The 27803-nt window shown below is 35.6% G+C and overlaps 2 protein-coding genes, 1 long non-coding RNA gene and 1 pseudogene across 3 annotated transcripts; all 4 read right to left on the bottom strand.

Annotated features, from left to right (window-relative positions):
- Positions 1-4911: 4911 nt before the first annotated feature.
- On the bottom strand, positions 4912-5514 carry LOC111380780. The gene is made up of 2 exons (XM_023004417.1): positions 5389-5514; positions 4912-5238 (listed from the first exon to the last, which is right to left on the bottom strand). The coding sequence occupies exons 1-2, from the start codon at positions 5512-5514 to the stop codon at positions 4912-4914; spliced, it is 453 nt and encodes a 150-aa protein (XP_022860185.1).
- A 6920-nt stretch (positions 5515-12434) lies between these two features.
- LOC111380779 lies at positions 12435-13755 on the bottom strand. The gene is made up of 3 exons (XM_023004415.1): positions 13104-13755; positions 12583-12917; positions 12435-12497 (listed from the first exon to the last, which is right to left on the bottom strand). Exons 1-3 carry the CDS (start codon positions 13753-13755, stop codon positions 12435-12437), a joined length of 1050 nt encoding a protein of 349 aa, XP_022860183.1.
- Positions 13756-18314: 4559 nt separating this feature from the next.
- LOC111380776 lies at positions 18315-20091 on the bottom strand. The gene is made up of 2 exons (XR_002700241.1): positions 19743-20091; positions 18315-19669 (listed from the first exon to the last, which is right to left on the bottom strand). It is a non-coding gene; the product is annotated as an uncharacterized LOC111380776 (long non-coding RNA).
- A 2887-nt stretch (positions 20092-22978) lies between these two features.
- On the bottom strand, positions 22979-27292 carry LOC111380777 (annotated as a pseudogene).
- Between the last annotated feature and the right edge of the window lie 511 nt (positions 27293-27803).

The raw sequence follows: 27803 nt of genomic DNA, 5'->3' as shown, positions 1-27803 counted from the left end.
TAATCAGTCTTGGGTTTCGTAGTTTCAATTGTTACGTGTGTTCACATCATTTGGTATAAGAACTTAGGTTCCAAAAACTAAGGTTATATCCTTCTTGTTTGAATTTTTATCCTCATTCTTCGTGTTCTTCATCTTTTGAGTCTTTAAATTCACCAAAAGTCCCAATCAAATTCAAAAGTTATTGTGAACTAAATTAGTGCCCAAATCAATTTTCTTTTTGAATTTTTGAGCTCCTTGTAGAATTCTCCTGGATTTGTAAAAATTTTTGCAAATTGAAAAAAAAAAAATATAACAGTAAAAAAAAAAAAAAAAAAAAAAAAAAAAAAAAAAAAAAAAAAAAAAAAAGAGTCCAAAGTTAAACGTGTCCAATTCGAATTCAAGAAATACCATCTTGAATTTATCTTTAGTGTTCCATTCGAGTATCAATTCCCACTTCTTAAATTATTCTAGAGTCAGTTTTCCTTACCCAGTTCTTTATTTGAACTCTACAAGGATTAGAATTTGATTGAGATCGAGTTAGTTCTACGTTTGCAAAGAAGCATTGAATGGAAAAAGGTAGAGAGGTAAGACTAATAGAGGGAAAAAGATAGGTTGAGGGATACACAAATGTACACATGTGAAACAAACATTATTCTAGATTTAGGATGTCAAACATAGACAATTCTATTTCAAGCAGGAAGAATAATAAATTCATTATGATTGAAGAGATGATTAGGCGATTTAAAAGGTTGTTTGGAGATATGTGAGATAAAATAGATAGGTAAGAGCCGTAGATGGAGAGGTAAGATAAGTTGCTTGCTAATTTATGTAGGGAACAACCTAAAGGAGTTCCTAGATTGACAATTGGAGGTGAAAATGAGATGGCTAGTGGGATAGATGATGATGCATTAGTGGAGGCTGAAATAGAAAGGATGAGGATTAGAGGAGTAGGCATGATCGGAAGGCTAGAGATTATGTTGGAGATGGCGTTGATAGGAATATGAGCAATATTAAGATGACAATTTCTTCATTCAAGGAGAGGAACGATCCAAAGACATATTTGAAGTGGAAGAAAAAGATAGAGCTCATATTTTATGCCACATCTACTCGGAGGTAAAAAAGGTAAAACTTGTTGTCTCTGAGTTTATTGATTATGCTATCATTTGGTGAGATCAAATAGTAACCCCTAGGAAGATAAATCATGAGCACCTTATTGAAACACAAAGATAATTGAAGCTATCATGAAGAAGAGGTTTGTCCTTAATCATTAGTATAGGAATCTTTATAAAAAATTATAAAGCCTCTATTAGGGATCTAGGAGTGTGGAGGATTATCATAAGGAAATAGATGTTATGCGGAGTTGGAGGACATGCTATAGGTAGCTATGAAGGTAGAGCGGACGTTGAAGAGGAAGTGAGCAGCTAGATACATACCCATCGAGTTCTAACTCTTCATGGAAATTGAAGTGGGATAACAATAAAGGTGATGTAAATATTTCAAAGGGTAAGACTAAGCTACTAAATGGAAGAGAGGAAGTTGATACCAAAGCTACATCTAAGGTGGATTCCCAACCCCCTGGGAATCGAGATATCAAATGCTTTAGGTGCTTGGGTTCGGGACACATTGTTCTCTATGTCCAAACAAAAGGGCGATGATTTTGTAAGATAATGGATAAGTGGTGAGTGATAGTGATGCTAATTATGATGACATGTCGAAATTGGAGGATGCTAGTGATGGTGAGAAAGTGGAGTATGCAGTGGAAGAACTATTAGTCACAAGGCAAACTCTTAGTGCTCAAATCAAAGTGGATGACTTGGAAAAACAAAGGAAAAACATATTTCACATGAGATGTCATGTCAACAAGATATGTAGTATGATTATTGATGAGAGTAATTGTACTAATGTGGCTAGCACTACACTTGTTGAGAAATTGGGATTAACCATGCTAAAACATCCTAAGCCTTACAAATTGCAAATGTTGAATAAATGTTGAGATGTTAAGGTGAAAAGATGAGTGTAGTTGAGTTTCTCAATTAGGATGTATCATGATGATGTAATGTGTAATGTAGTTCTTATGCATGTTGCACACATTTTGTGGGGGAGACCATGTCAATATGATAGGAAGATAATGCATGATGGGTACAAAAATAGGTATAGCTTTACTAAGGTGTGAAATTTATTACTATTACACCGTTAACACCAGCACAATTGTACGAAAATCAAACCAAATTGAAAAGTAAGGAAGAAAATAGATTGAGATAAAAAGGAGAGTGGGATTGATCTTTCACAACAAGAAAATAAGAGAGAGAGAAAGTGAGGTGTCTAATTGTGAGAAAAAGAGTAGAGCTATAAGAGAGTAAAGAAAAATAGTCTTATTAGAGGAGAGAAAAGTCGAAACTGAATTTCTTTGTAAAAGAGAGTGAGTTGAAGAGAACAGTAGTTATGAACCAACCTATGATATTTTTAGTTTATAAGGAATCATTCCTCAATTTTGAGGAATCTAAAACACCATCCCAATTTTGGCTACTTCTTTGTTGCTGGAATTAAAAGACCTATTTTTGGAGGACGTACTTAGTAGGTTACCATCCATTTGAGGCATTGAGCATCAAATTAATTTCGTACCTCGAGCTCGAGCTGTCATTCCAAACAAACCAGCTTATAGGAGTAATCCCAAGGAGACTAAGGAACTTCAAAGGCATATGAAAAAATTAATGAGCAAATGGTACATGAGGGAAAGTATATTTCCATGGGCCTTTCAAGTGCTACTCGAGCCAAAGAAAGATGGAACTTGGAGGATGCGTGTAGACTGTCGATAGCATAATCGTAAAATATCATCATCATATACCTATGTTAGATTATATGTTAGATGAATTACATGGATTGTGCATGTTTACTAAAATAGATCTTAAAAGTCTATCATCAAATCAGGGTGAGACAAGTGGATGCATAGCAAACTGCTTTCAAAACTAATATATGATTCATATGAGTGGTTAGTCATGCTATTTGGACTTATTAATATACTTAGCACATTTATGAGATTAATGAATCATCTCTTATGTGCATTTATAGGTAAATTCGTACTTCGATGACATCTTGGTATATAGTAAAGATTTAAATGAGCATATATGATATTTGAAATGTGTGCTTGTGATTTTAAGACAAGAACAACTTTACGCTAACTTTAATAAGCATACATTTTTCATTGAAAAAGTAGTTTTTCTTGGCTATGTTGTTATTGCAAAGGGAATTGAAGTGCATGAGGAGAAAATCGAAGCTATCAAGGAGTGGTCGACACCTAAAAGCATAACTGAGGTAAAGCTTTCATGATTTAGCTAGCTTCTTGTAACGTCCAAATTTTTATAACACGAAGCGTTACCAAAAATTCACTTTTTGTTTAAAGTACATGCGAAAAGATCAAAATAAAATTATTTAATAAATAATAACTGCGGCATTCATAAATTTAAATTAAACATAGCAATTGTATATGGAAAATAACACTAAACATACCTTAAAATAAATTAACAAATAATTATGAAGGCAGAAAAACTTAATGAAAAATTTGCTTTGTTACTACGATCCTATTAGCAGCGTCACCGCCCTACCACAAATCCAATTGACCCGAACTAACCTGTAAAAATTTGTAAGAGCGAGTATTCGAGAATACCCAGTAAGATAGGTACAGTTTCCATATACATATATATAACAATAAAAATTACATTTTATACCATCTGATCTTATGGAGTATATCGATGACCAAACGACACACTCATCTTAAATCTTCTTACAATCTCGTAGGATTTCATATCTCTTTTGAAAGAAAGCGAATATCTACTAGCAATCCATGCATTTTTAATTGAACATGAATGCATAAGGAAATAAAAATACTTACACCTAAAGTATCTTCTCTCGTTTATTTAAGAGTTACATAATAGTTTCTTGTCTTCTAGTTCCCAAAAGTACCCTCTCTCTCTCTCTCTCTCTCTCTCTCTCGTACGTGTGTATAACTTTTGGTGTGTGAATTATCAAATCCATGTATAGTATTTATAGTAATAAAAAGTGGTTGAGTTATAATAGAAAACATGTACATATCTTATTGGATAGAACCTAGTTTTGGATTATATTTTAATAACAAATTCGTAGTTATCCAAATAGGATACTAACTATCACATCAAATTCAAAATAGATTAATAATAAACTAAAAATTAAAATTCATTACCCACTTTACACGTTTTTGGAGAAAGCAAATGAATTGATTTATAATTTATATAAAATTCTATTTATCCTATTTTCTTTCAATTGGGTCTAACTTAATGTGTTTTTATCCAAAATAACTTTTTCTCGAGTCAAATACTGTTAATTAATTACGACCAATAAAATGAGTCTATATCGTTCTATCAAAATCTAATTATTTGGAACAAATAAAATAGAAATTTAAAACATTTTTCATTTTAGTCCTCAACTTTCAAAAATATAAATATATAAGATATAAAATAAGTAAATTTTATTCTAAAATCTTTGAGAGGTTACAATCTCCCCTCCTTAAAAGAATTTCGTCATCGAAATTACCTGCATTTAGGTCTTCCGCAACTTGTCCTGGGCTAAAGCGAAAACTCGAGCCTTTTCTTTCTTTTCTGGCTCGTCATTCTTCTTTGAAGGGTCTTCTTTGCAGTTTTTGGAGATATGCCATGTTTTACCACATCGATAGCACACATGCTTCCTAAACAAACATTCAACCCTATGTATTTTGTTGCACTTTGGACAGGGTAGAATGACTTGTCCAAAACTTGATCCAAAATTAACTTTCTTGTTCGGTCCTTCTTCTTTCTCTTCGTTGGATCCATTCCATTTCCTCTTTCCTAAAGAGTCGGCCCCTTGCTAGGGAGTTTGGTCAATTTCCACCCTATTTGAGATTGCTTGGACAGTCTGCAATACTTAGCTATAGGTGGTAAATTGGTGGGATGCCAGTATTCCACCAATCTCAGTACGCAATCCTAGCTCAAACCTCCTTGCTTTCTTTGCTTTAGTGTCCATTAGGCGTGGTGTATACCTAGAGAGTTGTTCGAATTTTCTCTGATAATCCTTAAGCTTCATTTTTCCCTGTTTAAGTTGAAGGAATTCTGTCTCCTTTTCATCTCTCAGAGCTTGGGAAAAGTATTTTCCCATCACTTCATCTTTAAATTGTGTCCACGTCAAAGCACGTTGTTGTGCTTCTGTTCTAGTGTGAGATGCTGACTTCCACCAGTGGCCTGTAGCGTTAACCTACATGAACTCTGTGCATAACACCTTTTGAGCATCAGTGCAAGATAGATGTCTGAAGATTCGCTCCATTCCTCTTATCCATTCTTCAGTTGCTAGTGGGTCTGCCTTGCCATCGAAGGTTGGGGATTTGTAGCGACAGAAATGTTCTACAATTGAGCTGATGTTGTTAGCGTTTGCACCATGGGGACCAGCTTGTGCTTGTTGCCTACCCAAATTTTGTACCACCCTTAGCAAATCCCTGATGATCGTAGTTTGATTTTGTTGTTGTTTTGACATTTTCTTAACACAAATAAAATTTTAATTTAGGAATATTTGATAAAAGAACCTAATATTATTAATAATCTTTGTAATAATGAATAACTTTAAAAATATAAAATTTCAAATCCTTACATATAGTAACTTGTTTTCAAAATCAAATAAATAAATAAATAAACAATTAAATTTTTCATAAGTAAATAAATAACACTTATTTCTAATCCTTGTGAGTAAAAAAAAAAAAAAAGATCTTCTTTTTATGGAATCTCATCATCCGAAGTAATGCATGACTCTGGCTCGAAATATGCAACCAAATCAACGGAATTTTGTGGTTGGATTTATTGCTCAGGGTCTTCCAGCTCTGGTTCGATATCTTCCTCTAAGTCCTCTTCCGGCTTTGGTTTGGGTTCGGGCGTTGGTACTCGTTGTTTGTGATTCCATAAAATTATGATATCCTCACAATATCCTTTAAAATCAATCTTATCCCAATCTTCTTTCCAAATATAACTCATAATTCATATCCCTCACGAAGTAAGCCACGTCTCTCCATTGAGGTCGCATAGTGCTTATAAAGTGGTATATCGAGAGGACTGCCCCTTCATTATATTCGAATGATCTTGCACGTTCCCACTTAAAAGGGAAATTTTCAACATGTTCAAAAAAAAGTTCACTTTCATCTTACTTCATAATTTATGTAGTTCTTAATTGGCTATTTCAGCACGCTGGAGGTATGTTGGGCTATTTCTAGTCATCCTAATCATGTGATAAGTATAATTTTAATTATGCTTAATCTTGCATTATCAATATTATTTTATTCTCAGTGCATACACGATATTCTAGTAAAATGTAAAAAAAAATGACAAATATATTATGCGAGGTGACCATGCTTATACATTTCATAATATGAATCATGCTATAAATATGTCATTACATTTCATACATGGGATCAATTGGAGAATGGTCAAGTAGTGAGCGTAGCGTGCCAGTGATTCTTATGTCATAAATCTCATAAACGTCCAAGACTTTAATTAATTAATTTTTATTTACTTATTTCTCTCTCTCTTTTTTCCCCAATGTTTAAAAAAAAAAACAACTATAATTCATGTATATATAAAAGTTTCCTAAAATAGGCCCCCTTTTTTTTATAGGATTTTCTCAAAATAAAATTTCCAAAAAATAGGCCCCTCGTATATATGTGTATATATATTTATTTATTATTTTATTTTATTTAAAAAAAAAAACAAAAACAAGAATGTTTGAAATTTTGTTTTCTGCCTCGCCGATTTAAATAACGCGCAATTAAAAGGCTTCCAGTTGAGGATGGGGTCACAGGTGGACTGCTTAAATTCCAATATCTTCTTAGACAGTTTAGGTCTTTTGACAAAGCCTTTCAATTTTATAATTATGCAAATCAACAAAACTCAAACAATAAATCAAACGGGAAATTTCTTAAAATATGAATTTTCAAATTGGTCCACTTTTAAAACATCCCAAAATGCTAAAGTTAAAACGCATAAAAATTTATTACATGTGAAATTAGAACCATAGTCATGAAACCATAACAATTTAAATTCTAGACTACTATCATTCAAAATTGACTTAAACACAATACTTAACTTTCAAAAATATGAGAAATAAAGAAAAAAATATATAGACATAATTTTTTAGGTTACTGTTCACATGAACACTAAAATTCAATGTTCACGTTCTCTCTTTCTTTTTTTTTTTTTTCAAAATTTTTTTTTTACTGTTCATGTGAACTGTTCCATAAATTTTTTTTCCCAAAAACAAGTCTGCAGAAAAGTCAAACTGTAATCTTATGCCAAGTTGTAACGCCCCAAATTTTCATAACACTAGCGTTACCAAAAATTCATTTTTTGTTAACTTTACATGCGAAAAGATCAAAATAAAATTCTTTAATAAATAATAATTGCGGCATTCATAAATTTAAATTATATATAGCAATTGTATCTGAAAAAAAACACTAAACATGCCTTAAAATAAATTAACAAATAATTATGAAGGCAGAGAAACTTAATGAAAAATTTGCTTTGTTACTATGATCCTCTTGGTAGCCTGCATCACCGCCTTACCACAAATCCAATCGACCCGAACTAACCTTTAAAAATTTGTAAGAGTAGGTATTCGAGAACACCCAGTAAGATACGTACAGTTTCTATATACATTATATCATTTGATCTTATGGAATATATCGGTGATCAAGCGACACACCCATTTTAGGTCCCCTTATAATTTCGTAGGATTTCATATCTCTTTTTAAAGAAAACGAATATCTACTGGCAATCCATGTATTTTTAATTGAACATAAACGCATAAGGAAACAAAAACACTTGCACCTAAAGTATCTTATCTTGTTTATTTAAGAGTTGCAAAATAGTTTTTTGTCTTCTAGTTACCAAAAGTATCCTCTCTCTCTCTCTCTCTCTCTCTCTCTCTCTCTCTCTTACGTGTGTATAACTTTTGGTGTGTGAATTATGGAATTCAAGTATAGTATTTATAGTAATAAAAAGTGGTTGAGTTATAATAGAAAACATGTACGTACCCTATTGGATAAAACCTAGTTTTGGATTATATTTTAATAACAAATTCATAGTTATCCAAATAGGATACTAGCTATCACATTTAATTCAAAATAGATTAATATTAAACTAAAAAATAAAATTCATTAAAGACTTTACACGTTTTTGGAGAGAGAAAATGAATTGATTTATAATTTATATAAAATTCTATTTATCCTATTTTTATTCAATTGGATCTAACTTAATGTCTTCTTAACCAAAATAACTTTTTCACGAGTCAAAGACTTCTAATTAATTACGACTTATAAAATGAGTCTAATATATATACATTAAATATCGCTCTATCAAAATCTAATTATTTGGAACAAATAAATAGAAATTTAAAACATTTTTCATTTTGGTCCTCAACTTTCAAAAATGTAAATATATAAAATATAAAATAAGTAAATTTTATTCTAAAATCTTTGGGAGGTTACACTTCTATAGGCATTTTTTTTAAAAACTTCAGCACATTGCCTCACACTGCTTACGAAGATTGCAAAGAAAAGTGTATGTCATTGTGGCGTTGAAGTCTTTTACTAATATTAAGGATAAGTTGTGTACTACACCGGTTTTATCACTATCTAACTTTAAATAATAATTTTGAGATTGAATGTGATGGGTTAGGAATAGGTATTGGAGCTATCTTGATTCAGGAATGAAGGTCCATAGCTTACTTGAGTGGAAAAAAGGCATAGTGGAGCACCTATAAATGGGCTACGTCAGGAGCCTCCTACATTCAAGTTTCAAGAGCAAATGAATAAGAATAGGCCACAAAATAATTCTTAGTCTAAGAATTGGTAGAAAAGGAGATCAGCCGAGGTTGCAAGGTAGCAAACTGTGAACTTCAAACTGCCTCTATACTAAGGTGATCATGAAGACGAGGATAGGCCATGTAGGTCTTTAAACTGAATGATGACGATGACAACCTCATATTCTCCTAAGAACTTTTAAATGCCTACGTTTCTAGTTAATTCGTGCCTCCAAAATACCAATTTACAAGGAAAAAGGTGACCTAAAGGCGCACATCAACACCTGCACGACTTATATGAGCTTGAGAGGGCCTTATGCAATACTGAAGTGTAGAGCTTTTTCACATGCCCTTTGTGGAGAAGTCAATAGGTAGCACGATAAGCTCCACTTTAGAAGTATTAGGAGTTTGCGAGATTTTAAGAGGCAATTCTTTTGAACAACTTCCTATCCAAGAGGGAAGAAAATGATCTAGTTTAGCACATCTAAGATACGAGGTGACGATTGATGAAATGTTCAAGGGCAAGGGCTATTTAGCTTATTTCATTGATGAAATAATTTATTGCGAGAAGTGATTCAATACGGAAGCTCTTTCTACCACAAAAGGAGGCCTCAATATAAACATACTATGCTGGAGGGACTTTCACAATAAAAATGACAAATTAGTATAGATGATGATGGATGAAATTGTTAATGAAGAGTTCACAGACCACCAAAACAAGGAAATAAGTGAACTCCCACTGCCTAACAGGCAGAGGTTCTACACCACATTTTATCAACCATCAATGGACTAAGTAGGGCGCCACATTGTCCCTATAGACACATTAAATGATGTGCCATCCTTAGCCTTTGATGAAGCTGGGCCTACTATATATTGGAACCAAAGAGTCATTTCTCCTCAACTAGCCACATAGGAGGCTAGATGTAATAGGGTTAGGAGGCCCCAAGAACCTACGATCTTACTGCCTTTATCATTGAGCTAAACACCTTCTCTAAAAAGGATACAACAGGACTATACTATCCCTCAATTTGATGCCTGATAATAAAGGCATTGTAGCCTACAATGGGTTGAAGTGCATGTTGATAGACAATGAGAGTTCCACCAACATCATCTTTGGAGCCACTTATGATCAAATGCTAGTGTATTATAAGTTGACCCCGATGAGCTCCTCACTCTACGGGTTAACAGGCTTTAGTATCACCATAAGAGAAAAAATACTCTTGCAATAGAGATGGAGAAGAAGTCCCCAATGGCCAGGCATTATATGGAATTCCCTGTGTTCGGTGTTTAAAAAGCTCAACTAGGTGGGCTATATTAATTATTATTATTATTATTATTATTATTATTATTATTATTATTATTATTATTATTATTAAAAGCCTTTTATTTGACTTTATTTTTAATTTGTCCTTTAAAAATTGTATAATTAACTAATTGTAGAAATTATTAAGTAAATATAGTATTTTATAATTTTAGATGCTTTCTATGTATTATTTTAATCATTAAATAATTTTTTGAATGATAAAATTTTTAAATAATATTTAAATAAGAAATCACTTTTTTATGGTCGAGGCTCACCTATGCTCGTAAAGCTTAAAGTTTGGCATCCACGGTTAGTAACGCTTTAGGCTTTTAAAACACTACTTGTGGTTAATAGCAGATCAACCTACTATGGGGGCTTGGGAAGACTTCCTTGAAGGAACAATGGGCAATTACCTCCATATATCACTTATGTATGAAGTTCTCTATGAAGAACGGTATTACCAATGTCAGAGGCAATCAAAGGGAGGCTAAGGAATGCTAATTGAATTCTATAAGGAAAGTAGCCCCTGTGAGATTAACACGATGATGATCGATACCAAAATGATCAATGTTCTTTGAAAAGGACAGATTACTAAAAATGGGAAAACACCGAGATGATATAAGCCCTTGTTGAAGAGGTCATATATGATGAATTAGACCCTCAATCACTAAGTCTGATTCACAAGCAGCCTAATGAAAGAGCTGGAGAGTTCTTCGTGGATTCTCAAGATCCTACGAAGTCACTACAAGTCGAGAAGAAACTGCGACAAAATGTAAATGAGAAGCTCAAAAGTTTACTATGTAAAACTTAGATATCTCTTCTCGAAACCATAAAGATATCGTGGGAATAGACGAAAAGGTGAGCTGTTACAACCTTAAGATAAACAAAGCTAAATGAAGAGGTTGAGAAGCTTATAACCAATGGCTTCAATAGGAAAATCTAATATCCGAGGTGGATCTCCAATACAGATTTCACGAAAAAGCATAATGGCAAGTGGAGAGTTTACACAAACTTTTGCAATCATAATCAAGCTTGCTCCAAAAGGGGTACAGAGCCTCAGTAGACAGGTGGCAGACCCTGAGTCGCTTTGTCTCAAAATCCACGGGCAAATGCCTTCTCTTCTTTAAAGTCCTTAAAGGAAAGGAGAAATTTCAATGGATAGAAGAGTATGGATAAGCTTTCCAAGAATTGGAAAGTACGTAGGCTAGGGCCTCTCTCTTTCCTATCCAAAATGTTCATGGGCCCCTACAACTATAATTTGGCTCTATCTAAAAAAGTAATCAACTTAGTTCATGTAAGACAAGAAAGCAACCACCAACTGCCATATACTGTGTGAGTGAGCAAAGCCTTTCTATAAGCGAAGGCTCAGTACCCTGAAATGAAGAAGCTCGTACTCAATCATGTGCTTCAAAAGCTACGTTTTTGTTAGGTTGATGAAATATTTTTTACGACTGAGTGACTTTGACATTATCTTCAATTCAATAACCTCCATAAGAGTTAAAGCCTTGTAGACTTTGTTGCGAAGTATTTTAATGCCCCTGAGATAGAGGCGAAGATGGAACCATTAAGCTACCAATTTGGAGCCTCCTCATGTGGTTCATCTGGAGAGGTAAAATGTCCATTTTGATGCATTACCAAGCTGATCAACAGTAAAGATTTCAAGATGGCCAAAAGCAAAGATTTCTAGCTGTTCAAGATGGTGCAAATTGAACAACTCTCTAGGCCACCCATATCCATGGAAGAGGTGGTGAGGTGGGTTGAAGTACCCTCATAGTCTTCCTAAAAGATTAGATCCTCCCTGATAATAAGGATGAAACATACACACTTAGAAGGATAACACTACATTTTATTCTCCAAGACGAAGTCCTATACAAGATAGGCTTCTCATCATCTTTCATTCGATGCACAGGAGAAGAAGAGGCAACGTACATTATCAGGAAAGTTTATAAAAGTGTATGTAATAATCATATTGTAGGACTTGCACTTACATAAAAGGTATTTAAGTAGGAATATTACTGTTATACTTGACAAAATGATGCCTTTCAACTTGTGTGCAAGTGCGATAAATGCCAATGCTTCGCAACGATGCAGAGGCAGTCCTTCAATGAGCTCCTAATTGTGTTTAGCCAAAAGAAAAAGTAGTGTGTGCTACACTATTGTCATCATAGATTACTCTACTAAGTGGGTAGATGCCAAACCTTTTTTTTTTTTTTTTGATCGGTAAATCAAAATATCATTGATCAAAAATGTTCCATATACAAGTACACCGGGCATACCCGGGCAAATCAAAAGTCAATAACACATGCAATTACTCCGGGCATACCCGGGAGCGAGCAAATGAAAAGAGATGTGCCAACAAAGGTTTAAAGCCCTGCAAGTAAAGATTCGAAGTGAATCAAAACATACGGATACAAAGTAAACATCGCTTTGTATATGTATGTTTTAATTCGTCTAACAATGGATTCAACTTGCGGCTTGATACCTTCAAAAATACATTTATTCCTTTCCATCCAAATGTAGTACACGGTTGTTGCAAGTGCAATACGTTTTGCTCTACTAGGCCAACTCTTACCTCGAGCTTCCTTTTTCATCCATTTTAATGAGCTCAACAAGGTGGACATGCTACGCCGAATAGCCAACCAATCCCGGATATGATCCCAAACTTCTCTACAAAATCGGCATGAAAAGAATAGGTGCTGGGTAGATTCATCCGTGAGTGCACAGAATGGGCACTTTCGGTCGATCTGGAGATACCATAATCTGTCCTTTGTCTGTAGTTTACCCCGAACAGCTAACCATAGGATGAAGGCATGTTTAGGTATGATGGAACCATCCCAAACAGAGGTAGCCCATGCAGTTTTAACTCCCTTCGGTCTGAAGAACTCATAGGCAGTTTTTGTGCTAAAAATCCCAGATTATGTCCAACTGAATAATTTGTCCATTCTAGTTTGAAGTTCATTTTGGGGTTCAACAATACTGTCTCTTATTTCCAGAAGCCTTTTAAGTAGTGGAGAATCACCTTTTCTCACTTTATACTTCCAAATGTCCGAGCCTCGAAGATGTACTTCATTTATCCATTTAATCCATAAACAATCCTTTTTGCTATGAATGTTGCAAAGAGTTTTAGAAAGGAGTGCGGCATTCCAACTTTTGATATCTCTAAAACCAAGCCCACCCTCATGCTTAGGTAGGCAAATTTGATTCCAAGCAACCAACGATTTTTTGGATCCCCATAGGAACCTTCGGCAAAGACTAATAATCTTTGAAGTAACCGTAGCCGGGATGGGGAAAATGGATAACCAGAAACATTCCACTCCTTGTAGAACGGCTCTTACAAATTCTGCTCTACCCACATATGACAAAGAAGAAGTCGACCATGCACCAATATAAGTAGAAATTTTATTGGTGAAAGAATCATAAGAACTCACTTTCAGTTTTTCAGCCGCAAGTGGGATGCCCAAATACTGAAATGGCATGGTACCAACTGGAAGATTAGTTAGTGCAAGGATATCCTCCAATTCTTGACCATGAATACCCGCTGTGTAGAGACAAGATTTCCCAACATTTATATTGAGACCCGACATGGCACCAAAAGTTGAAAGACACTTTATTAAGATATCCACCGACATCACATCCCCTCTTGCAAAAAGCATCAAATCATCCGCAAAAGCCAAGTGTGAAATCTTTAGGTGTGCTCATTTAGGATGAAAATTGAAATCACTATCGCTTGTAGCCACATTAACCATTCTAGAGAAGTATTCAAGGCATAGAATAAACAAGTAAGGAGATAACGGGTCACCTTGGCGTAGACCTTTCTTTCCTTTCAAAAATCCATTAAGGTTACCATTAAGAGCAATGGAATAAGATGGAGTTGTCACACACTCCATAATCCAACCAACAAAAGTAGCGGGGAACCCCAATCCTTCAATGACTTTTTCAAGGAAATTCCAATTTATGGAATCATAGGCCTTTCTAAGGTCAATTTTGAAAAGGCATCTAGGAGCAATTCTCTTGCGATTGTATTTTCTCAAAAGCTCTTGTGCCAAGTGAATATTCTCAATCATACTTCGTCCCTCCACAAAAGCAGTTTGTGCTTTGTCAACAATGACATCAAGCATAGGCTTCAACCGAGAGGCAAGGATCTTTGTAATGACTTTATAAAAAACATTGCAACAAGCAATTGGCCTATAATCCTCAACAGAAGTAGAATGATTACCCTTTGGTATCAAAGCAATGATAGTGTGATTGGTTTGCTTGAGTAGAGACCCCGTTGCAAAGAATTCTTCAATTGCCTCCAAGAAATCATTTCCAACAATATCCCATGATTTTTAAAAAAAACAAGATGTGTAACCATCCGGACCGGGTGATTTGTCATCCCCAATACTAAAGAGGGCATCTTTAATCTCTTGTCTCGTGATGTCCCAGACAAGCAACATGGCATTTTCCCCCTAATTGGCCTATAATCCTCAACAGAAGTAGAATGATTACCCTTTGGTACCAAAGCAATGATAGTGTGATTGGTTTGCTTGAGTAGAGACCCCGTTGCAAGGAATTCTTCAATTGCCTCCAAGAAATCATTTCCAACAATATCCCATGATTTTTTAAAAAAACAAGATGTGTAACCATCCGGACCGGGTGATTTGTCATCCCCAATACTAAAGAGGGCATCTTTAATCTCTTGTCTCGTGATGTCCCGGACAAGCAACATGGCATTTTCCCCCGACAATTTAGGACCGTTACTTAGAATTTCATCATTAAAATGCTGTCCACACCCGCTTTGTCCCAATAATTCACTATAAAAGTGAGTGAATTCCGTCGCCACCTCTTCTTGGGAAGTAGAGTAATTACCATCCCTCTTGATAACTGCCGGAATGAAGTTCCTCTTGGCATTTCTCTTAACCAAAGAGTGGAAATACTTGGTGCATTTATCACTATTCTTCAAATGAACACACTTTGCTTGTTGGTAATAAAAATTCCTTTCCGCTTCACATAGCATAGTAGCCTCCTTCCTCAATCTAGCAACCTCAGACTTTAGTTGAAGATTTATCTGATCATTATGTAATTCAACTTGTGCCAGTTCCAACTTTTTAGTAGCATAATCAGCCCTAGAGGAAATGTGAGCAAAGTGCTTGTCGTTGAGTTTTTTTAGCACCCCTTTAAGACTCTGTAATTTCTTACAAAGTGAGAATTGTTTAGAACCAAAAAAAACTTGATTCGGCCATTTGATACCACATCATGAAAGTCCTCATGGCATGTCCACATGTTAAAAAATTTAAATGGCCTTTTCTTCCTTTCAACTTCCCCAAAAATTGACACAATGCAAGGTGAGTGGTCGGAGAGGCAACCCGATGGAAGGAAGTTTGCAAAACTGTCATAACTCTCAAGCATCCAATTTCCATTTACCATGGCTCTATCAATTTTGCTCCAAACAGAATTATTGTTCCAAGTGTAGAAACAACCAATTGACCGCATATCCGTAAGTCCAACATTTTGGCAACACATTTCAAAATCTTTAATCTCATACGGAGTGACATCCGCCCCATTACTTTTCTCATCAAAATTGAGCACATTGTTAAAATCCCCTAAAGCCAACCATGGCAAGGTGCAATTGAGACCAAATTCCTCAATATTATCCCAAAGAGGCCTGCAGTTCACAATAGTATGGAATGCATAAACAAAATTAACAAGGAAGGTGCGTGAAGTTACCTTGCAAGTAATTGAGCAATGGATAACTTGTGCCGTAGTGTCCAAGACTTCCAATTCAGCCTTCAAGGAATTCCACAAAACCAAAATACGACCCGCTTTATGATGGCGAAAGTTGTTAGCAGAGGATAGACCACCAAATTTATTCCTCATAATACGGGATAACTTAAAATCATTCAGTTTTGTTTCCAAGATGCCCATAACATCAATCTCATGTCGTCGCATGAATTCTTTAACCCCATTTTGTTTGAGGGGCGGGTTAAAGCCCCTAATATTCCACGAGCCAATCTTCATGATGATGAAGCAAGGGAAATACCCTTCTTCTTTTCAGATAATTTCCTCGCTCTCCTGACCTCGTCGGCTATATCTTTTAATTTTTCATTGGTTACATTTTTGGAGAAAGACCCTGTCATGGTAGATGAAGAATCAGCCTTCAAATTTCTCATATGACAGCCTTGAATTGTAGACACTTGGGGCCGGTGAACATGTGTCGAATTTTTCCGACGACCAGCTTCATTTTTCCTGTTGACAACCTCAATAAAAGGGCCATCTGCCTGTACTTCAGCTTGTGTTTCCTGCCCGTCCGCACCATCATTATTTGGCTGTAGAGTAGGCTGCCCTTGTAGTCGGTTGAGTTCCCTATTCTGTCCATCAACATTTTCGGCTGATTTTTCACAGGATTCTGAACCTGTCTCAGCCGGTGGTTGCTGGAAATTTGAACAATTCCCAGCCTGAATATTCTGCCCTTTTCCAGCCAGCTCACTGGATTTTGAAGTCTCACCACCTGCGGTATTTTTGTTATACTTGCAACCAAGAAAGGAATGCCCAAAGACTTTGCAAGAACCACAAAATTTAGGTTCATGTTCAAAAAGAATATCTTGCTCCCTCAAAGATCCATTTGGGAGCTTAATCTTCACCACCCTCACAAGTTCAATAGATGCGTCGACTTCAACTAGTGCTCTTGCGTAGGATAGTCTACCTCTACTTGCCGTGACCTTATCGGTCGAAATGGGTTTACCTACTTTGGAGACAATTTTTCCCAATGCATTCGTGTTCCAAAATTCCAAAGGTAATATCGCAAGTTGATCCAAACCGGCATCGTGGTCACATCTTTATCATTAAAATCAAAGTACCGAGGCATAACCTTTAGCATTAATGGTCTACCATACACCAAATGAGGGCCTCCATGCAAGACACTAAGCCTATCCACGTCCGTTTCAAATTTAAAGACAAGCCACCCACTCGAGTGAACAAAATATTTGTAATTCACCTTCCATGAATCACACATATGGAGTAATGCAACTTTCCCCGGAAACATACCGGCAAAATATCCAATGAGGCCATATCCCCAAGAATTCTCGATGTTATCTTCATCCAAGTCACCCAAAACGACTTCATCCGATGAGTTGATGAGGAACGCTTCGATTTTCTTGAAGAAATGAGACATGATTCACAAGAAAAGCTCATCTCAGACCAACAAAAATGACCCCACTACTATAATGCTAAAGTGAAGAAGATGCCACATTGTATAGAAGACTTAGTTTTGAGAAAGATATTCCTCTTCTCAAAAGAACTAAGCATAAAAATATTGGGCCACAATTGAAAGGGTCTCTATCGCATCAAAGAAGAGCTATATCTTGGAACATACAAAATTGAAGATATGGATGGAAAGATACAACCTCTCCCTTGGAATATAGAGCATTTTCGTAAGTACTATCAGTGAACATAGCACATTACCCTTCCGACCAGATGATCTCTCCCAATTTATATAAAATTTTCTCATCAATATCTTCAACCATATTCTTTCATGCGAGGTGATGAGCCTTAGACCTATAAAGATCATTATCCTTTAACATGGATGAATGATCTACTATCCAAGTAAATCTTTGTCGCTTTGATAGAAGAGGTGTGAAGCATCCTAAAGGAAGCCCACCTCGAACACCATGAAGCACAACTCATTATCCTTTAACATGGATGAACCATCCACCATTCAAAGAAGTTTTTACTGCTTCAAGAGAGGTACTCACTCAGCATCCCAGAGGGATTTTACTAGAAACCTACAAAGTAGACCTCATCATCCATGAACATGGATGAACCATTCACCATGTAAGGAAGTACTTTTCACTTTGACAAATGAGGTATAAAGCATCCCAAATAAAACCTACCTTGAACCCTACGAAGTAGACCTCATTATCTCTTAACATGGATGAATGATCATCATATAAGGAAGTCTGTGTTGCTTTTACAGGAGAGGTATGAATCATCCCAAAGAGAGCCCACCTCAAATCCTACGAAATAGACCTCATTATCCTTTGACATGGATGAACCATTTACCATGCAATGAACCATTTTTCGCTTCAACAGAGTGGTGCAAAATAGTTAAACATGTAAGTTTGAATTAATGATGATGAGGTGCTATTAGATATACAATGAAGCAACAACATGAAAGAAAAGTAGCATGCATACAAGGAAAAGCAAGAAGCAATAACCCTTTGAAAATAAAATTTTCATTGATGGGAAGATAGATTACAAATGAGGAGTCCCAAGCCTTTACAAAAAGTTTAGTGAAATGAAAAAAGAAAGGTAGCCTAAGGATGTACCACTACATCTACAACAATCATTGCTTCAGCTTAGTCGCCTCGTCTCATCATGAGCTTCATTGGCATTGGCCTTGATGTTTGGGTGATCTTCAATTGGCCCCTACTAAACTTATCCTCCTAAAAGTTGATATTCGATTCCAAATGAGCCTCCCTCATCCGAGCCACCTCAGCTTTCAAAGATTTTTGAAGGCTCAATAGTTGGCAAAGTTGTCATAATTCTTAGTCTTTTCAAAGTTATCAACATAGTTCTTGATTGCTACTTCACCTACCATAGCCATATTAGCCTTCAAAGATTTAATTTCTTCATTTTGAGCCTCTCAATCTGCCTCATCTCTATCTCTTTTCTTTTTTCAAGGCTTACAGGGTTTTATCTATGAGGCGTTTGTGTTTATTGGATTAGTTGACCATCTTGACTAAGGTAGACACTTGAGATCAACTTAATATAGTTCTATTTCAAAGCGACTAACCTTGAACTCAACAAAATCCAACTCATCTTAACCTACGTTTTCATAAGCAAGCTCGACGTTTTTACCTTATGCCTTCACTTTCATCAACTTTTCCTCCAGCTTAGAGGAGGCCTCTAATCGATCCATCAATGCTTATTTCGATTTTGAAAATCATGCAACAAATCTTGAGTAATGAGGCCAATCCCTAGACCATGAGCCACACAAGCATTATTTATCTACAGGAGATTTTAGCCTAGTAAGAGGCAACTTGATTTTGCCACCTCTCAATGCAGTATTTGTAATAAATCGCTATAGCCTAGTATCTTCAAAAGAAGTATTGTAGTTGCATCTTTTGCGAGCTCCTTACTATTGACCCTGAAAAAATAATTTACTTTGTCGTTTCAAGGTGGATTCACAGACTTTTTTGCCTTGAAATTCATGCTCCTTCATCTCATTCATTTTCATAGGATGCAAGCTTAGCTAAATAGTGCTTCTAGAATGCTGGGCAATGAGAGGAGGATGAGGAGAATTTGTAGAAATTTTCACTTAGATGGGTATCTGATATGGAGGTGGGCAAATTGCCCTGATAGCAATGGTAGGACCGGATGAAGAGGCACCAAAGGCCTCGGTTCTCTTTTTCTAGTCCAAAGGCTTGACTATCTCGTCTTGTTCTTTTTCTTTTTCCACATCATTGATAGGCAACCTTTATTTTCCTTTTGTAATTGATCATTTTGTTTCTTGTAAGCAGAAAAAGTGGTTTTCGGGCTTTAATGGCTTCTTCTTCAAAAAGTATTCTGCAAAACAACACGTATTAGTACATATGATTTGAGGAGCTCAGCATACTCGAGGTAAATAATTATAATTTACCTTGAAAGGCCATAAGTTCGTGCTTGATGAAGTGGATGTTTTTTTCTATGAGCTCGAGGTATTTGCCATTTTTGTTCGCAAGCTGATATATGATGGAAATAATGTCCCACTACTCCTTGGAGATCTTGTACAGAGGCAATGAACTTGCCAGCAAGGAAAAATGTTTAAGTGCTAATCAAATGGTATGAAAGGAAAAAATAGTTCAAAAATACAAAAACTCGCTAGAAGTGGAATAGGTGGTTGGATTAGTAAGAGGGAGGTGGAAAAGAGTAAGAGAAGTGAATGGGTCTCCTTCCATGGTGTCCAATACCCTGATGCCCAAAACCAGGATTATTTTGCCCCTTGATGAAGGTTGATAGCCTGATAACAAAAGAAATATGGGACCCCACAAGATCAGATAATACCACCCCTTGAAATTCTCACATTCTCGTGAAACCTTTGGTTGTAGATAAAGTAGGGACACTAAAGGATATGTCTTTGCCTAGAGTTACCTCAAACCAGAGCATCCACGACCTAACCATCTGACTCTAGAAGTTTGAGTTGAGCTAGGTTAGAGCTAGGCTATAAGACTTCATGACGTGGCAGAAAAATGGTATATGTGTACTCTTAAGTGTAGTTTTTAAAATTGCCTCACTTATGATAACACGTCTCAACCTTATATAGCATGCCTGCTCATTAGGTTTAGGGACGATTAGACCTATACTATCAGGGATCTTATATTTTTTTCCTAACTACTTGAAGTTTGGTTGGGGTTCTAGTTTGAAGGAACACTCGACACCTCCACTTTTAATCGGTGTGTCCATAGGTCTCCTTCAAATGTTCTCATTGGACGTGACTGCTTCGAAATCTCAATTGAGGAGAGAATATTGGATTCTCCAATCCCAGAAGTAACAATGGCCAACCTATCTCCACTAGCCTACCAGGTTGCCTCGCAAACTCAGACATTCTTTGTGCTTTGCTTTTAAAGAAAGGAAGAAAATGGAGAGTGTGGAATGACTAAAAATTTTCAAGGATAAAATTGCTGGAATTGATGAATATCATCAGAAAAAGCAAAGTGGGTTACTGAAAATAAATAGATTCTTACCGAAATTGCAAATAGACATAGTGATATTGCATTTTCCAATTTTTGCAAAAGTAAAAACTTGCAAATGGGAGAAGAAAGTATTAGGATCAACACAAGGATAATCTTGGACATCTATTCATCAACACCTAAAACTATGATGAAATTAATGATCTAGGAGACTCGTATCTTGGAAACAAGCAGTCCCTTGGTTGGATTTTATGAAGACACGCAATAGCTTTCAAATTAGATGCGCACACCCTAAAAATGTATGCTCGCCTTAGAGGCTTCAAATTGCCACTACTACAACATTCCATTTCATAACAAAAATGACTGCCGTATAAGGTTTCAAAATACCACTCTAGGTAAAACTCGCCTATCTTTTAGAGCTTTTCTCCAATGCCAGGACCTCGCCTTTGTAAAACTGACTTACATAGTTTCCATACAAGGTATCAGAATACCATTCTAAAAACAAAATTACATTCATTATATAAATATCCATACATGGTCTTGGAGGATTATTGAGTTATGCTCAGACACAACTAAACAAGTGATCACCTCATTGGCATGGCTCTACACAAAGGTAGAACACACGATTCTAAAGCATCACTTTGACAATGAAATCATGCCGCAATTATATGATCCACTAAATCCAAAAATCTATGCATTTTTTAAATATCAATACTTGGACTTAAATGACTATTGTTACGCCTTTCCTGACGAGGCTCCAAGTATCAACCACATAGTAGCCAAATCAGGCTCGGGCTCCATCTTAGCAGCCTTCCTAGCCTAACCGAGGCTATAACGAAGGTGTCAAAGTGATCCATGAGCTCATCGACATTCCATATAGAGGTCATATATCCAAGATCGAGGTAAGTTGCTCTAGCCTAATATAAAGTAAATCTGAGATAATTAGCCTCTTAATAAGAAAAAGCATCTTACACTTCACCTGTTCCAAGAGATATTTCGTACAAGATCTTTCTATAATTGATTGATATGACATCTATATAGAAGACACCTTACATTCAACTTGTCAGTCTACTTTTTAGATGTTAGACCTGGACTTCAAAATGACTAATTTTCAGAAAATATTAAATATACTGAACCTAGAATTTATTGAATGACACCTTGGAGAAGATGCCTTGACCATCAGGATGAGATCACACATATTTTCATCTAATGGTAACCACTTTTCCTCTTCTACAATAAAAGCTTACATTTAATGTCATTTGTCGGTAATGCAATTTTACGCACTTAGTAATATTGTCGGTAATTGTTTGTCAAAGTGTATAGGAGATAAATTATGTGAACGTGAGTAGAGTTGAGATCTGTTGTCCATGTCACCCGTGCAAAAAACTGAGGTTAACATTAAATAAATGTGGATTTTCAATTTAACTCTCAAATATGCATGTTTAACTTTCAATTTTTTGTACCGAACACTACTTTCAAGCTTTACATCATTAGAACCCTACATATTGATTAATTTAGTAGAGCAGTTAGTCATTCTTATCATATAGAAGTCAGCAGTGCTCAATCAAGATTCTGGATTGCCCATATTGAATGTAGTAACAATTGTCATTGTAAATTTGATTAAAAAAAAATTACAACTATACTCTCTCGTCAACCACCTAATAGTCTTTTAGCACAATAAATGTACGTGAACTATTATGATATCAACAAGATAATTAACAAGATGAAATAAAACAAACAAACACAAGAACACAAAGATTTTACATGAAAACCTAATACGAGAAAATACCATGTGGGCTTAGGAGGAACATTTCACTATAATCAATAACGAATGTTGTTTTCATAAGATTTCAATGCTCTCAATCAAGATCTAAAACTCTTTCAAGGCTTTAACAATGTTATATTTTGTTTACAAGTCGTGGATGTTGCATATAAACCATAAAATAGAGTTATTGAAAACAAGTTAAAATGCGAAATGGGCCTTGGGCTAGACGAATTGTTGCTTGAGCGCCAAGCAGGCACCAACTCTGCCGCTCAAGCAGCATTTAGCACCAGCACCCTTGTTTTGAGCGTTCAAAGCGAGAGACAGGTGCTTAGTGAGTGGAAGTGCATCGAGATTTTCTCCTTGGACCATAATTTCACCTCTTCAAGTCCTTTTCAACCGAAACACCAATATCTAATAGAATTTAGGTCACACTTCAACAAGGAAAAAATAAAAGGAAGATAAATTTTTGTTTACTGTAAACTTTGTTCCTACTTAACACTGCATACCAAGCAAACCTTAAACGTACTAACATGAAGTGTTACAAATGAGAAGCTTAAAACTATAATCTACAAAACTCACTAATAACAACACAGATGTGCTAACTTTTCTCAGCAGGGGGGAAGATCACTAGGTGGTGGAAGCAAACACTGGGACGACTCTGGACCGCTTTTAACAATGAATCCCGTGGCCAGACCCCAAGAAGTATGTTCCTCAAGATGGCAGTGTATGAACCATACTCCTGGATTATCTGCATTGATCCTAATTGCAGCCCATCCCCCGACAGGTACAGCCACTGTATTCCTTTCTGGAGGATCCACCAGATTGTAACCTGCTGGGTCCTTGTAAACATCAAAGTTTCCAAACCCCCTTCCCACAATGAAGAAATTGTGACCATGTACATGTATTGGATGGTTTTCTGGATTCAGAAAATTCGTATCTTGTAGAACAATTTCTAGTTTTGTCCCGAAAGGTACCTCCAAAAGTCTTGTGCTAAACTCTGGGTTCATGTTGATGTTTTCAGCCACTGGATCGACCCCGGTGTAGTTAAAAACATTCGGTGGCTTCTCTGGGAAGTCTGAAGCATATCCAGTATTTAGTTTTAGATAGTGGGATTCAAGTACTGACCTTGACGGGCGAATAAATGATTGATTGTTCATGGATGCATAGAACCTTTTGTTTCTATAGCCTTTACAGGTTTCATTAACAGGACAATCTTGCAAGCTCAGGCCTATAGTCGTTATTACGCGCTTTTCAATTTCTTTTGGCACGTTGCACGGGTAATCAGTGGACGCAAGGCTACGGAGCTGGTTCGAAAAGTTGGTCGCAAATGCTGTATCTTCCATTGAAGGGAGATTGGAAGGTAAACTATAAGGCGGCAATGGAGGCTTTTCCCTTCCTAATTTCGTCGTATTATATTTCAAGAAACCGATAGTGGTCGAATTATCAAATGGGAAAACCGACGTGAGATAAGGCCTAGCTGCCATAACAAACATGCCATCAGGGATTTGGTTTGCAGTGAGCAAAACATTTGTTGTCTGTCCAGGGGCTATCATTATAGCTGATGTTGTAAAGGGTTTTGTGTAAACAGAATCAATCTCAACCACAGTTAAAGTATGATTTGCCACAGCAAAGAAAAGTTCATCATTTAAGGCTGCATTAATAATTCTTAGCAAGTATGTTTTGCCACGCTCAACAGTCTGGATTAAAGTATCTGCACATTTAATGAAAAAGATTAAAAGAAAAAGAAATGGACAGCCTTTACAATAGTGAAATTAACTTGAATTATGTAGGGTTTTGAAGCAGGCAAGCATCATTTGGGTGTGTACCTTTAATGGAACAAGGATATAATGGCCCTGGTAAACCATTAATGGTGTAAGCATCCGAAACATTAGGTCCACCACCATACAGCATCATTTCGTTTTCCACAGCATCAACATCGGCATTCCACCATTCACCTGTGTTCATAAGTAAGCAGCAAATTAGTATAATTTGCTGCATGTAGTCGACTTCGAAGTCATTAAGAACCGATATTTTTGTTCCAACAATGTCATGGAAAATGGATGCGAAAAAGAGACTTCCATTTCTTTATTAGGAACAAAAATAGGAAATTCTCTCTTTCGAAGAGATTAAACTCAATAGAAAGGACTGAATAAAAAGGCTCGACTCGGTACGTTCGAGTTTGAATCGGTCTGTTGTTTCAACACGGTTCGGGCTAGACATAAATCGGACAACCTCATGGCCCGACAATATTACAGTCAGGCCAATCCTATCTGTCCTTTTATAAATTTGTATCCAAACAAAGACGTAATAAAAAATTAAAAATTTTCTAAGAAACAAAAATCGTATTATAATTTATATTTAGGCTAATTAGGTCAACAAGCTAGACAATCAAAACAGCATGACCCATTCATTATGGCATACCAAGCAATAAATTCCACAAATCAGGCTAGTTTCAATCTGGTCTTTTAACAGTCTTGATCATTCAGGAAATAAATGGTCCAGACCATTTTGACGCCACTAATTTATAAGCCATTTGGACATCATTTCCTTACAAAGTCGATGAAAAAAAGGTGCACAGCAAGTGTTTGTTAAAATGCCAAGGTGAGAAGACAGAAAAGAAAAGATGGTTACCAAAGATAATAGGAATATGATCTTGAACTGGAGCCGAAAATGGAGGTGGCATGCGAGGGTAAATGATGAAGGCCCCATAAACAGATGCACGTTGCCATGAATAATGGGCATGCCACAGAAGTGTACCTCTCTGATCTGTTACTGTAAAATTATACATATACGTTTTGCCTGTTCCAATTGGGCATTGGGTTATGTAAGCTGGTCCATCTGCCCATCCTGTCCTTAGCTGCCTTACACCATGCCTGTTTCTCACCACATATATGTATCATCGATTTACGACAAAACTCATGACACTACGAGATATTTTACTCATAATGATGATTTTTTTCTTCGAGAATGTAATTATTTGGTTAATTTGGGGGAAAAATGAGAGATTTTATACGACATACCGAAAAGAAAAATATTAAATAATCCGTTAGAACGAATGTTTTGTGTACTTTAGGCAACGATATGCAGCGCAACAATTTAAAATCTTGAATTTTGCTAATGAGGTATATTTACTATGCAATTCCGGGCATTATTGGAAATGAAAACGGAAAAAATAAAAAATTATACAGTTGGTTTGTCGTTTTCGGGCCATTTTCCGTTTTTCGAAAATGCGTTTGGTCCATCTCGAAAACGAGTTAAAATTTATAACTGAAAGCGCAAAACGACTTTTTATCATTTTGAGCGTTTTTAGTTATAAATTGTCAAAACGCTCAAAACGCGGAAAACGGGCCGTTTTCGGAAAAAACTAAAAATCGTTTTGAAAATGAAAATGAAAAATGAAAATGCAAATCAACCGCTACCTAAATTTTTTATTTTTTCTTTAATCTGATTTTTTACTTTGTTGAAAGAAACATATTGTTTCTAATCTTTGAACTTTTTTTAACATTGCCTTTTCAGGCTTCCAATAATGGGTCCCTTCTCCTTATGGGTTTTGACCACTTTTTTTTTCTTATTCAAGAGAAGTCTATGCATATATAGATTCATAGGTACCAAATATAGAGTAGGTAGTGAGAGATAACACTGTATAAATAATAGATCGAATATTTCTTCTCTATATTCTTTAAATACCTAATATTCAAAAGGTTTGAACAATTATTCAAATAGTGTGTGCTTAAAATTTTAAATAAATCCATCTTTGTATATATACATGATTTAATTTTAATTTTTCAGAAAAAAAGAGGGTCAAAGTCAATAAGCTGAAGGGACCCCTTATTGAAAGGCATCTAAACGTTGCAATCAAGTGGAAGTGGGGAAGGGAAAATTTTAGCTACTTATTTAATTAAAATAAAAAAAGATGTTAATAATTATATAGCTGGAAGTTTTGTCTCTCGTCATGAGTACCACATAAACTTCAATTAACAGTCTTTGAATAGGAATTTCGGACCATTTATAAAAAAATTCATCAATGATAAATAATTGCAAATGGACGAAAATAATGAAAAAGAGAACAGTATTTGAAAATAGTATCGACAATGCAAGAAAGACAATTATTAATTTCTTTCTACCTGTGAAAGCTCTTTTTATTTAGGTGACAAGTTTTATAATTGATAAAAAAAGTATAACATAATGCGGAATCAATAGAGGGGATCGACCCGAGTTTTTGTTTTTATTGTACTCTTGGCTAGAGGTTCATTAGAGTTTCCTCGTGATAGCATTATTAATAAAACATTCCAATTTAATTTAATCCTTCTACAAGCTTAATCAATTTTAAAAGCAGTTGAATCTACAATTTCAATATGTGTAAGCAAAGCAGTATCTGATCAAAGTTGAGACTAAATTTCTACTTACCAATGGATAGTAGTGTTTCTCGCTGCTCGGTTAGTAACCTTAACTTGAACATTATCTCCTTCATTAACAATAATCGTCGGCCCAGGATACTTACCGTTTATTGTCAAAAGTTGCTTTGTGTGGCATAATCGGGGGGGGGGGGGGGGGGGGGGGGGGGGGGGGGGGGGGGGGGGGGGCGAGAGAGAGAGAGAGTTGAGTTTAACCTACATTAAATTGAAAATGTCTTGTTGGTACTGCAGAAAAAGAAGAAGGCAATGAGAATGTTACTAAGAAGATTCCAACGAGGAGAAGTTGATAGAAGAAGCTCTCCATTCAATCCAAATTCAAACCAAAGCCTTTCTCAGCTAAATTCTTACACAACCCCCCTTTATATAGGGCCATCATTTTGTTTATAAACTATATATTTCCCTTTTTGCTTAGGTGTCACAATATATTTTCACATTTTAAATTAATTTTTCTTTTACATTTCTAGTTCAAAATTTTCACTCAATAAAATTTTTACTTCTATTTTCCAATGACTTAATAATAACTGAGTTATCTATTGAGTCTAATGACTCATCTTGAAAGGTTAATCTTGTTAAGGTGAGCAATTCGAACTTTCTTATACTTAATCATTATTTCATATTTTAGATTTTGTACGATTAATCATTAACATGTTCCATAAAATGGGACTCATCTGAAAACATCAATTTTGAAACTTGATTACTGGATTAAGCTTTATGGTTTCGTATATCATATTAAGGCTTGATTTTCAATCTTAGAATATCAATATTGTAAAAAAAAAAAAAAAAAATAAAATTTTTTTTTTTTTTTTCCTTTAAATTTATTTTTTTCAAAATGTATGTAAAACATATAGTTA

Source organism: Olea europaea, unplaced genomic scaffold (assembly GCF_002742605.1).
Source record: "Olea europaea var. sylvestris unplaced genomic scaffold, O_europaea_v1 scaffold2209, whole genome shotgun sequence".
NCBI lineage: Eukaryota > Viridiplantae > Streptophyta > Magnoliopsida > Lamiales > Oleaceae > Olea > Olea europaea.
The sequence above is the reverse complement of the archived record's forward strand: the minus strand, read 5'-3'. Positions and strand labels throughout refer to the sequence as shown.

Excerpts from the sequence above, each read along its gene's own strand:
- LOC111380779 (XM_023004415.1), bottom strand. The coding sequence starts at position 13,755 with ATGTCGGTGGATATCTTAATAAAGTGTCTTTCAACTTTTGGTGCCATG. Across the intron at positions 12,918-13,103 it reads GCTTCTGGAAATAAGAGACA|CTGTTCGGGGTAAACTACAG; the intron begins GTATTGTTGAAC and ends TCCTATGGTTAG. Across the intron at positions 12,498-12,582 it reads AGCCGCAAGTTGAATCCATT|GGCTTTAAACCTTTGTTGGC; the intron begins GTTAGACGAATT and ends CTTTACTTGCAG.
- LOC111380780 (XM_023004417.1), bottom strand. The coding sequence starts at position 5,514 with ATGTCAAAACAACAACAAAATCAAACTACGATCATCAGGGATTTGCTA. Across the intron at positions 5,239-5,388 it reads CTAACAACATCAGCTCAATT|GTTAACGCTACAGGCCACTG; the intron begins GTAGAACATTTC and ends GAGTTCATGTAG.